The sequence below is a fragment of the Telopea speciosissima genome, chromosome 6 (genome assembly GCF_018873765.1).
Source record: "Telopea speciosissima isolate NSW1024214 ecotype Mountain lineage chromosome 6, Tspe_v1, whole genome shotgun sequence".
In the NCBI taxonomy this organism is placed as follows: Eukaryota; Viridiplantae; Streptophyta; class Magnoliopsida; order Proteales; family Proteaceae; genus Telopea; species Telopea speciosissima.
Window position 1 is genome coordinate 65,473,686 of NC_057921.1, and position 12,444 is coordinate 65,486,129.

At 40.1% G+C, this 12,444-nt stretch overlaps 1 protein-coding gene across 1 annotated transcript; it reads right to left on the bottom strand.

Annotated features, from left to right (window-relative positions):
- Positions 1-1,367: 1,367 nt before the first annotated feature.
- Positions 1,368-11,017, bottom strand: LOC122664773. The gene is made up of 9 exons (XM_043860748.1): positions 10,497-11,017; positions 9,767-9,861; positions 9,429-9,508; positions 5,550-5,591; positions 5,358-5,482; positions 2,943-3,123; positions 2,603-2,781; positions 2,059-2,271; positions 1,368-1,954 (listed from the first exon to the last, which is right to left on the bottom strand). Exons 1-9 carry the CDS (start codon positions 11,015-11,017, stop codon positions 1,663-1,665), a joined length of 1,728 nt encoding a protein of 575 aa, XP_043716683.1. The 3' UTR covers positions 1,368-1,662.
- Between the last annotated feature and the right edge of the window lie 1,427 nt (positions 11,018-12,444).

The following is a 12,444-nucleotide window of genomic DNA, read 5'->3' on the forward strand; positions in this document are numbered from 1 at the left end:
ATTCAGAAATTAGAAAAGGACAAGAAATCGATGTCTAGTTATGTAATATTTGTACTAGTGCAGGGCCAATAAGAGCACATGTAGGGTATTAATATAAAATTGATTTTTGATTTCATGAGAGATAGAGTAATACTTTTGTGATCTCTTGGGTTTGAGCGCAAGATTCATGTGATTAAATAGTGTTTTTTTTAATAAAAAAATAGGAGAAGATCTTACGAATCATTATCCTCTCCAATTCGTTGTTCTCTCCAATTCTTCCAATTCCTTACATGGGGGCAGAAATGATCATCCTATCCCTTACTTGAAAACACTACCCAAGGTGAGGTCCACTCCCCCTATTAGAGGAATTGAAGAATTTAGAAGTGATAATTATTCAGATCTTACAGGCCACCAACTTGGGAAAGAACCCTCAACTCCTCAAACGGACCAAATGAGGGTGGCCGCAGCAGTACTTTCAAAATGAAGTATGGAGAAGAAAGAGTAAAAAAAAAAATTTTGAAAGTGAGAAGCGAGGCACAGACAAGTCTAGCAGCATGTGCAGCATTTTCTCAAAAATAAAATGGGAAAAAGTAGCAAAATGCCCGTCTTTGGGCAACAAGTGCTGCTATTGTTGAACCACATGGAGGTTCCTGCCCATGTGGCCTATCTGGACCATGTGTTTGATAAATTGTTCTCTAATTAGTACATGTCAAATTCCACAATGGAAATCATTTCATATGATTTATCATGTAGTATACTTTTCTCCCGGTCAAAACCAAAGTCGATTCCAATAACAAACCGATACAATCTGAAATCAAACTTTTGTTATTGGTTTGATTTTGAATTTACTATTCCAGACCCAAACAACTAAACCTGAATGAAAATTGGTTCGAACTGATCGATCGACACCCCTAGGTCACACCAACTCTCTGGAATCGAACTGAAATTGAAAAGAATAACCAATTGAGATCCTTATCTTATCGTCATCAAAACTTGGGGTTTTTTTTTTTTTTGGGTGGGATATTTATTATCTGAACAGGTGCCCCATTTTGGAGGTAATTTCCCTTCACCCATGGTGAACAAGAAACTCCTTCACCAATGTGTGTAGACTGTAGATGCCTTGAGATCGGCATCAAGAACAACTAGGGGCGTAATATCAACTTCAACACTTGGTACAGTGAGGGGAGTAATAATGACCTTAGATGGGCTGTGCCATAAGTTCCATTACAATCTCACTGGGTCATGGGGTTCCAAATTACAGCTGAAGCCGGTCCCATTTGAGAATCGCTTTTTGCCCCTTGAGGCTGTTTGATACTTGATTAATAAAATTGGTTCATTGGAGCTTTGCAACCAAGAAAATAAAAAATTCAATGAAACTTTCCAACATGTACCGCACAAAAACTCAAATATGCTTTCTAGTTTCTACAAATATTCAACCAATACTACAAGGAGAAGATCAGCCAGAGCTGGATCAACCTTCACTGCCGATGAATTGACTTCCCTTTCTAACACTGATTGGACAAACCAGAAGGGAATAAAACACTAGTAACACTACCCTGAATACTGGTATTCTCCTCCTATCAAAATTTACAACAAAATGATAATTCCCGACGAATGCAAAGTTGTTAGACTATGCATCCTTAGTTCTAACTTATATCTTTGACAGACTTATTGATGGGCTTGTCAGTAGTTTGACCCATGTACCCGTCTACCGGAGCTTGTCTTAGCCATGCCGTAGTAATCACCAACATTTGCTACAAATAGAGGATCCCTATCTTCACTTCTATAAGAACCATTGCTTTTCTGACCTGTCTGCTCCAATTCATGCGTCAGGTCCTCCATTGTCCTCTTCAAGCTGGTTCTACTCATCTGCCCTGCCTCTCCCCCCGTTGAGATGCCGACCATTGTGATCTTTGGAAGAAGAGGATTCAGCAGAGACTCTTCCTCAACACATTCCCCACTTGAGCCTTCCCTTCTGTGAAGAAGAAAGAAATAACTTAAACTTAACGCAAGAAAGTCTCCGCGATATACGTTAAATAATACATCTGAACAAATATCCCAACAATTTATTAGTGGTACCTTGAATCTGTTTTCATCTGGTTATCTGACATCTGCTGTTTTGACCATGGATTTGCAAACCAATCCCCAAAAGGAAACCTAAAATCTTTACGCCTAATATGCTCGCCTTGACTGTCTGGAGTGTTCTCATTTTCATTGAGTTTTGAATTGCTAAGGTGCCATTGCTGTCCCTCATTGACATTTTCTGTCATGCGCATAAAAGAAGCTGCACTCCTGCAGCCACCCATCCTCCTCATGAACATAGTATAGAAGGATGAAAGAAGATACAAGCCATCACAAAATCATTATATAAGACCGTATCAAAGTCTGAAGCTGTGAAAATGAAAATGTTTTCATAAAGTCTTGAGTCCCAGCAATGAATTTGTACCCAGAGCAGGGGCCAACAAGGTTTACTCTGCAGGTTCACCTTTAGAATATGCAGATCCTCAAAGAGTTACTGGTGAAATAAACATGTAAACTGGTGGATCGGCCCAATTTGGGGATTCTTAAAAAGGTCTAGAGTACTCTTACATCATTGCATAATGCTGAAAATGGCATGGTGTACCTTTCTTCAAATGAGTCAACCATATATGGAAATTTTGGTTGAATACCGGTGGCTTTCCGCAACCACCGATTTCCCAAGAGTACTTTGTCAACAGTGTAAAGAAGTTGCATTTCAGCAGCCTTTGATATGACACTTAAAGGTATTCCAGGATGGCCCATTTCATCCAGCATTTCTTGAACCTGTTAGAAAATAATTATGCACCAACTGGATTAGAAAAGCTATAGTTTCCATGAGAAGGTGGTGCAGGAAGCAATAGTGTGCTTCGGATTCATGTGAAGCTTCTACATCGTTAGCTACTAATTTGTTTTGGAAAGAAAATCCAAATTAATGGATTCAGTACCTCTGAAGGTTCCCATAGGCTATCCCCACTCTCCTCGACCACTTCTGCTGCTATGTTATCATCAATCACATCCCGTCGCCGATGCATGTGTCTATTCTGTATTAATGTGTGGAAATGCTGGTCAACAGACTCTTCGAGGATGCTGTCTAGCATGTTTTTATCAAAGAAGTATGGTGTATACCTAACAGGAAAAAGAGCCATTAACAATCAAATGTGGAAAAGCCAGTCAACAAACTCTTCAAGCATGTTATCCACAGCACGTCTTTATCAAAGAGATATGGTTTACCATGTCAAAGAGCAGTCTCACTTAAAATAGTCCCCAACCACCCCCCCCCCCCAACCCCCACCCGCCAGAGAATAAAAGTTTAGTAGAGAGGAACAGGTTTTTCTTGGGTTAAACAAGGACCTTTGTGAACATTATCAGGACAACTCATATCAGGTAAGCCTTTTGCCAATTAAACAAGGTTGGCTACATGAATCTTGTTTCACCATTCAACCCTATTTAAAGTCATATTTGTGTTCAGAGACCCAAGGCATCCATATTGTCAAGGCCTAACAAGAAAATAACACCTCTGAAAAAAAAGTTGGAAATAAATATATGGCCAAAAATACAGAGAAAATGACCAGGGGGGGGGGGGATTTACATGCTTGAATTTGGCTTAGAAATTCAACACTAGGATAATCCAACTCCAGGCTGTGCCTTATCCATATGACAGTCAGAATTACCACATCACTTCCATGTGGTTGACCACATAGGAAGGCCAGTTTATGTGGACCATGCAAAGAACCACTTGCCAAAATCACGAACATGATTTAACAAAAAGGACTTCTACATGCACAAATCGCATGAAACCAGGGAGCTTTTGCTCAATAAGACAACTGCAGTTATCATCTTAACTAAGATTAGAAAATCCTTAGCAGGGTAAAATTTTTTAAATAGAATGAAATTTGCAATTTGGCTTCATGTCTGGTAGATCCACGACAGAAGCTATCTACTTACTGAGGAGGCTCATGGTTATAGAGCTAGCAAGAAAGAGCTCCATATGGTCTTTATATGACCTGAAAAAAGCCTATGACAGAGTCCCTAGAGAATTAATCCAGCATGTTCTTGTGAAAAGAAGGGTGTCGAGTAGATATGAGGATGTAATTATAGAAATGCACAAGGGTGTGGTAACTAGTGTGAGATCTGTGGGAGGTCACGTCAGGGCAAGGAATTCCCAATTACGATTGAATTACATCAGGGATCAACCTTAAGCCCTTATTTGTTTGCGCTTATCATGGATGATTTAACCAAGAGCATCCAAAATAAGGTCCCATAGTGTATGCTCTTCGCCAACGATATCGTTTTGGTGGATGAGACAAAAACAGAGATTAACACTAAGCTAGAGCTATAGAGATCTACCTTGGAAACAAGAGGCTTTAAGATTAGCAGATCAAAGACGAAGTATATGATGTGTAACTTTAGTCACAGTATGACAAATAATGACGTGAAAATTGAGGAGAGAGAGATACCGAAAAGTGACTATTCTAGATATCTGGGATCAACCATAAACAAAGAAGGTGACATAGAGGATTATGTTTCACAACGAATTAAAGTGGGATGGATGAAGTGGAGAGGTGTGACCAGAGTGTTGTGTGACCGACATATTCCTTTAAAACTTAAAGGATAGTTTTATAGAGCTATTGTTCGACCAACTATGATGTATGGGGCAGAATGTTGGGCAGTTAAGAAGTGTCATATAGAGATGCTATGTGTGGCAGAGATGAGAATGTTAAGATGGATGTGCGGCAAAACTAGGAAGGACAAAGTGAGGAATGAACATATTAGAGCTAATTTGGGAGTTGCCCCGATCAATGACAAGCTCCAAGAAAGTCAGCTGAGGTGATATGGCCATTTTCAGCGGAGGCCTAGGGACACCCAGTAAGGAGGAGTGATTTGATCATGATTGAAGGAGCTAAAAGAGCTAGAGGCAGGCCTAAACTGACCATAAAAGTAGTGAGGAAGGACATGCATAGTCTAGGCCTTGTCCCAAGTATGACCTCGGATAGAGCCTACTGGAGGGCAAGGATCCTTGTAGCCGACCCCATTTAGCTGAGATTCTCCTACCGTGATGGGCTGTGCCTCTTCCCTCTTACTCTCACTTATCATTTCTCAGCTTTCACCTCTTCTTTTCTTCATTCTTCTTACTTTTATTTTATTTATGTAGACCTCAGTTTTCCCTACTTTGTTTGCACGGATCCATGTAGCCGACCCCATTCAGTTGGGAAAAGGCTGAGTTTTTTTTTTGTTGTAAAATGAAATTTGCAACATCAATTAGGCAGAACCAAATATCTCTCAACTCTTTTTTCTTTTCCCACTGAAATGTCGCACATATGAACTTATACAATCCAAACATAAACTACAAAACGGCGTACCACTTAATTCCATCAGTTGTTGCTATTGCAATGTCTAAGTTTTGTGCAGTGAAAACAGGAACACCATTGATCTGTCTTCTATTCTTCTCTTGGTTTCTCTTAAGAAGTTTATTGGCTGCCTTGACCTGCATGAGCACCAAATCATTGTAGAGAACTGGAAAGCATATAACAACAGTCAAGTCTGTATATTACCTGCTTTTCATTTGGAACAAATTCAAACATGTGGGATTTTTCCTGCAATAGAAAGGGCAAAACAATGCTGAAACTAGTCCAAAAGGACCAACAGAACAAAATCTACAATAGACAAGCAAGTAAAAAGGATACAGCCATTCATCCAAAAAAAAAAAAGGATACAGCCAGTGAAGATACATGTCATGTTTTGTATTTTAAGAAACTACATTGTCATGTGATCATGATCACAAAACCAAATTAATGACACAATGAAGGCCCCAATTGTAGAGCATTTACACACCAAGAAGTTCAAGAAAATATTGCAAACATTGGGTTCAACACAGAAATTATGTCCCAGCAAAGGATGTAGTTTGAATACGAAAGCCAAAAAGTATTAATGTTCAAAGATGCAATTCACGCAGTTGCACTGCACAACTACATGCATATCCTACAGTCCAAAAACAATTAGAAAAAGCAGATGGAACAACGCTTCGAAATCAAGGTTTTCAATTAAACTGTAGACACAAAACCTCCCCTCCCCCCTAAAGTCCTGGGTGCTCACACACAAAAGTTGAGGTAAAGCTTTTAACCCAAATAGGGGGGGGGGGGTCCAAATGTGCATGAATAATCTGATTGAAGAGAAACGATCAAATAAGAAGCGACTACAAGATGGGATCACTAAGCACTTCTTATGGTCCAAAAAGGTAGAGAACTTAAATACTATCAAAGTGAATACGGATTCTGCACCAACTGAATAGAAGGATAGAACTCTTTCTACCATTCCATCTCACACCCAAAAACAGCTAAAGGAAAATGTTAGCAAAGATAGATTCAAATCAGTTTATCAGGGTTTTCACGTTATCGTTTTCCTTGTTGAATAAGGGGTACATTATGGTTGAAATTTTCTAGACCGTTTAGATGTCTTACTAATTTTGTGAGTCTAATTAATAACATATTTCACTAAATAGCAGAACTCAAACTTATATATCAAAAGGTTAACTTATTTTTATAATTGTTATATTCATGAATTAATTTTTCTTTATTATCTAAACCACTTCATCCAGGGATTGGATACTGCCAAATACTTGCACTTTGTATCTTAAGACGAGGAGACAGCACATCACCTTCTCACACATTGTGAGTATTATTCTATGTATGGTTGGCATCTTGCAATTATGTCTTTAGGTCAAGCAAAGGAGCTGAAAGAGGATCCAAGTTGGATGTCAATTTCTACGGGGATAATAATTTGGAGTAATATCTTGACTGGATTCATAGACTGAAGACATTCTTCTGATGGTACATGTTGGCTGAGGCCATGAAGCTTTTATTTGCTGAAGCCAAACTGAAGGGTACGGCTCAAGTTTGGTGGATCAAGTACCAGCCGCAGAATTGGACTCGAGACTTCAGTGCAAAAAATTGCACCTGGGGTGAATCAAACCTAGGAAAACCATGTGCTCGAACATACAACAAGAAAACATTGCCTGCGCACAAAACACAGATTTGACTTAATGCACTTAATGACAACAACTCAGCCTTATTTCAACTAAATGGGGTCGGCTATATGGATCCTTGCCCTCGAATCAGCTCTATTCGAGGTCATTACTTGATACAAGCCCTAAACTATGCATGTCTTTCCTCACCACTTCTCCTAGGGTCATTTGAGGTCTACCTCTGGCTCTTTTAGCTCCTTCAATCTGAATCAAATCACTCCTCCGTACTGGAGCATCCAAAGGTCTCCATTGAACATGGCCATGTCACCTCAAGCATCTTTCTCGTAGCTTAATATGTATTGGAGCTACTCCCAAATCAGTGCTAATATGATTATTCTTTACTTTATCCTTCCTAGTTTTTCCACTCATCCATCTCAACATCAACTCTGCTACACTGAGTTTATCAATATGATGCTTCTTAACTGCCCAACATTCTGCACCATACATTATTGATGCAGGGCATCCACCAGCCAATAGGCCAGCACGCCTATTCTCCAAACAATACTTGTGCAGACCCAAGCCTAAGTCCAGTCCATAAATCTCAGCCTAGGCTGGCCAGGGCATTTCTGGCCCTACAGTTCTGCTGATGTGCATCTAGTGGCCTTGCTAGCAAGCCACTAGAGTATCTCCTAGTTTTTAGTACTTGTCTTTTTGTATTCCAAGGCATGATTATGAGCCTTTTTTTTATTCCTAGGACCATTAGTTAGTCTTTTTCAGTTTCCTAAGTAGTAGTCTAAAGTCTAGTACTAAGTTTTCATTTTTCTTTGTCTTTTCAATTTGACTTCTTGGGAACTACCTTTGTCTTGGAATCCCAAAAGTCCCTTTATTGTATTTTGTAGTTTCAAGAGGCATTTAATCTCCATACCTTGGGCTATATAAGAGAACAGTGGGAGCCTCTCTTGGCACCATGAATTAAAAATAATAATAAAAAAAAACTTTTGTTGAGATTTGTTACTTGCAAACTAAAGTGGCCAAAGGTGGATTTCTTTTGGTGGACCTAGGTGGATTCCTAAGGTGGGCTCTAGTGAATGTCTAGCAGCCAAAGTTATCTTTTATTATTTTGTTTATCCTCTCTCTAACATCAACTTCAAACAATCTCCATCATCTTCAACCTCTCATCAAACAGCCTAATTCACCCACAATTTAAGAACCTGCAGCCATAAACCCAAGCCCCTGAATCATGGCGAGGTAACTTTTCATCTTCCCTAGCTTACAGCCCTTCTTTGAATCCAGAATTGATTCCCCTCGACCTCTCCATACAAGTCCCCAAAAGTCCTACACAACCTGATCTCAATCTGGTTGTCCTCCATAATCGATCCTGAGTAGCAAATCCTTTATGGGATCCGCCACCAATTATAGTCGGTTGTATGACTGTCCTATAAAATTTTCCTTATAAGTTTTAAAGGAATACGTCGATCACACAACACTTCGAACGCACCTCTCCACTTCATTCATCCTATTTAATTCTCTGTGAAACATCGTCCTCTATATCATCTTCTTTATTTATGATTTAGCCAAGATACCTAAATAATCACTTTGTGGAATCTCCCTCTCATCAATTTTCACCACCTCATTATCTTTCCATCCCAATGTAACTAACGTTACACACCATATACTCCATCTTCGTTTTACTTATCTTAAAACTTTTTGATTCTAAGGTTGAACTCCATAACTCCAACTTTGAATTAATCCCTATTTTTGTCTCATCCACTAAAACAATATCATCAGGAAAAAGCATACACCAAGGAAACTCATTGATGCAGATAAGTTACCTAAAGGCAATGTGTCCTCCATGTGTGAAATATCTTCTTTTTCATGTAACCTCCTGATAGGGCTCAGTATGATAGTGGACAATGGATTAACCCCAGTATAAGATCCCTGGCACGCACGTGTGCCGGGGGTGCTGGGACTCACCAATAGAACATCCCCAATTCCTAGTGACATCTAACACTACATGCCCCTCAGAAATACTCATGCTTGTATAAGTACTTTAGTACAGTATAAATTCACCATTAGTGCAGTCAGCACTTCCAAGTTTCTCAATGAAGACCGGTTTTTATACGTGAATCTTGGATTGACTCTAAATAAAGACAGAGAGTACAAAAGAAGCCTGTGATGAATGTATTCTGCTTATATTCCAAACAACAGTCTATGATACCAAGATGCCAGATACACAAGGTTATAAGTTTTAGCAAAAAGTGAAGAGAAAAAAATTGTGAGACGCGTCACCAACAAATATGACATAAATTTAGAACGCACATACATTAGCACATTAAAAAGCCAATAAACATAAAAATAGAAAGAAACAACAGCTAAAAGATGAGCTGAACTTCTCAATTCTCAAAAACATGTAGAAGTAACTCAAATACTAGGAAAACAGATAACAAACATAAGAGGAATAAAGCCAAACCTTGAAGTGTTCATATGCTAAATCCAGACGACAAGCACCCACAACACCAGTTGGAATGTTCAGCCGTTTAACATATGAAACTAGCAGAAAGCACTAGGTTAGAGTGCAACCCTTATCTTGGTGTGAGAAATATAATCTGATAAAGAAGCTTATAATCATAAAACCACGACAATATTCTAGCAAACAAGAAAACTTAAGCAAAAAATGTGAGGCTAACAGGAGTGATTTTGATGTTCCTAGAATTAGATAAAGGTCTCCAATACATTTATTTTTTTTTCTAGCAATGATAATGGTGATACAACAAAAACAAAACGTAAAGGGTTTTGCCAATAAAGTACCTGCATCACCTAAATCCATGAAAAAGCGAAACACAGGACCATCCTTCTCATTCTTGGTAACCATTGCAAACATATTTTTAATCCACTGAGGAGTTCTAGAAACAAGAAGGAAAAATGTTAAAAAGAGAACCCACGAAAAATAACGAAAAAATGGAATCTGAACTTTTCCAACTACCAAGAAGAAAAAGAGAAGTTACTCAGAAGTCAAAACAGCTTATAAACTAAAGCCTGCCGGTGTCATTGAACGATAATATTCCTAAACTCTAAAGGAATTAACCTATTAAAAAAAAAAAAAAAACTCAAAGGAATTAAAGTGGCAAAGTGTCCAGATTGCGTGGAGCTGATCGAATAACAATCCGCTAAAATCTGACTCATGTACGATCAGATAGGCAGGTTCAAAGAACCTGGTTGAAGGGTTTTTATCACTTGGGGTAAAACATATTGAAGTCCTCAATATGTTATAGCTTGGACAGTTTGTCCTCAATCAGATTTAATTACTTCAAGAGAAAAAGCCAACTACAGTTTGCTCGGCTTCTGCCCTAGTTTGTTTTATACGTTTTGAGGTATAAAACAGAGGAACTACCCATTAACAATCAAAAGTATGTGGACTGATAGAACGGACAATATGCAAGGTGGAAGAGCCTCGGTTTGCACTTGCCCCAGTTTATTATTTGCATATATAAACTCGAATTACAGAAGAGAAGAAAGAGAGATATAGACGAATGCTGACCTTTTGGAAAGGAAGGGAATTTCGAGGCGAGTTGAGACAGCCATGAGGCCAGTACCGGAAAGATCACACATGCTGAAGACCTGACCCACGAAAGCAGGTCCACCTCCCTTTACGCTTGAATTGAGACCAGCGACCCTAACAGTTGAAGGGAACCCCGATGCCGGTGACATGCCCTTGATTGCCGATGTTGATGAAGATGAAAGGGAACTGCTTTGGTCGGAGGAGGTGGAAGCAGAGGCGGCAGGAGGCGTATTGAACAGAGAAGGAATTGGTGGCCGCGGGACATCGGGTAATAGGAAAGGCAAACATATGACTGACGAAGAAGACGATGTAATAGAGAGAGAACCAGATGGTGGTGAGGTCGTCCAAGTCTTGGCGTTGCTGTTGAGGTTGAAATTGAATAGAGAAACGAAATTGGAGGAAGCAGATTGCATGAAACCAGAAAAGTTGCTGAGAGCTTGGAGATTGTTGTTGATGCTGCTGCTGCTGTTATTGTTATTCTGGATTGAGTTTGAGGCCATGGCTAATCTCTGGGGTTTGGGGCCTTTGGGCACAGGACTACAGGAGGGAGTTTTGATTCACCTTTTGTATTCAATCTTAAACTCAAGTTGTTTCCCCCACCCACACCGTCCTCTGGTCGCGTGGTTCCTGCACCTGGGCGGGGGTAGGGTGGTCATTACACCCTCTTTATTATAGGCACAGGGGGAATTGGGTTGAGCAGGGCACTGGAGGGAACAAAGATCCATGCACTCATTGGCTCTGATACTGGTGCAAACGCTACTATGCTACACACCTAGGCAGTGTGGTCTCTTGCCCATGTTTTTTTATCCGAGCACCGATTCTTGGGTTCTTGAAACTGATTTAGATTTTAGATCTGATTTGAATCAGAAACGGCCGAGATTGATTCCATCCCCGATTTCTTTTAAAACCTTGCCAGCAACCCATTTTGTTCCATACCACAAATGTCTTGTGATTTAATATTCTCATGGGAAGAAGAATGATGCTCGACCGCGTGGCCAATGAAGGGGGCGCACAAGGGCGTCCCACATGGATGGGGTTTTTTCGTATTTAACAAGGGGCAAGATTGTCAATTTGCTCCCCTCTATGTTTAGACATAAACCCTATGTGACCAGACTAACATTCTTTTTCCCTCTCTATAGAGTTGGAATCATATCAAACAAAAAAAGGGCGAATGTTATGTGTGTCGCAGCATAGGCTGCGCCCAAGCACATGGGTAGCCTGGTAGGGGGCTAGGGTGGTCATTGCGCCCACCTCATGTGTCCAATTTAGATCCTCTATTGCCGAGCTGCCCAGCAGGACAGTGATGTCTAGACACGGCGAGGCGTGCAATGACCGCCTTACCACTTCCCAAGCCCCTTGCCCGAGTGGGGGTAAGGCAGTCATTGCGCGCCTCACCATGTCTGGGCAGCACGGTCCTGCAGGACAGCTCGGCAGTAGACGATCTGAATCTCCCATGTGCCTGGGCACAGCTTGCGCTGCGGTACAAGAACAGCGCCAAAAAAAAAGGGTAAAGTACACGTATCCCCCTAGAATGCACCCAATATTCCTCGTACCCCCCTAAGCGGCTCAATATTTCGCGTACCACCCCTGCTTTACACCCCAAATGGCAGATAGATCCAATCCGTTAAATACCCCCGTTAGATGCCAAAATTTTGACCATTTTACCCTTTGCTCTAGTTTCTTAAATTTGAAAAGACTTAATTACCCTCACTTATTTGTTACCCTAAACTAATTGAAAATGACCATTTTACCCTTTGTTTTATTTTTATAAATGAAAAGACCTAATTGCCCTCATTTATGTATTACCCTAACCTAATTTGAAAAGACTATTTTACCCCTAAATATGTGTTCCTAAAAACCCCAAAATGCCCTCATCTTCCCCGTATCATCATCTTCTTTTACATACCCACCACCACCACCGCCACCC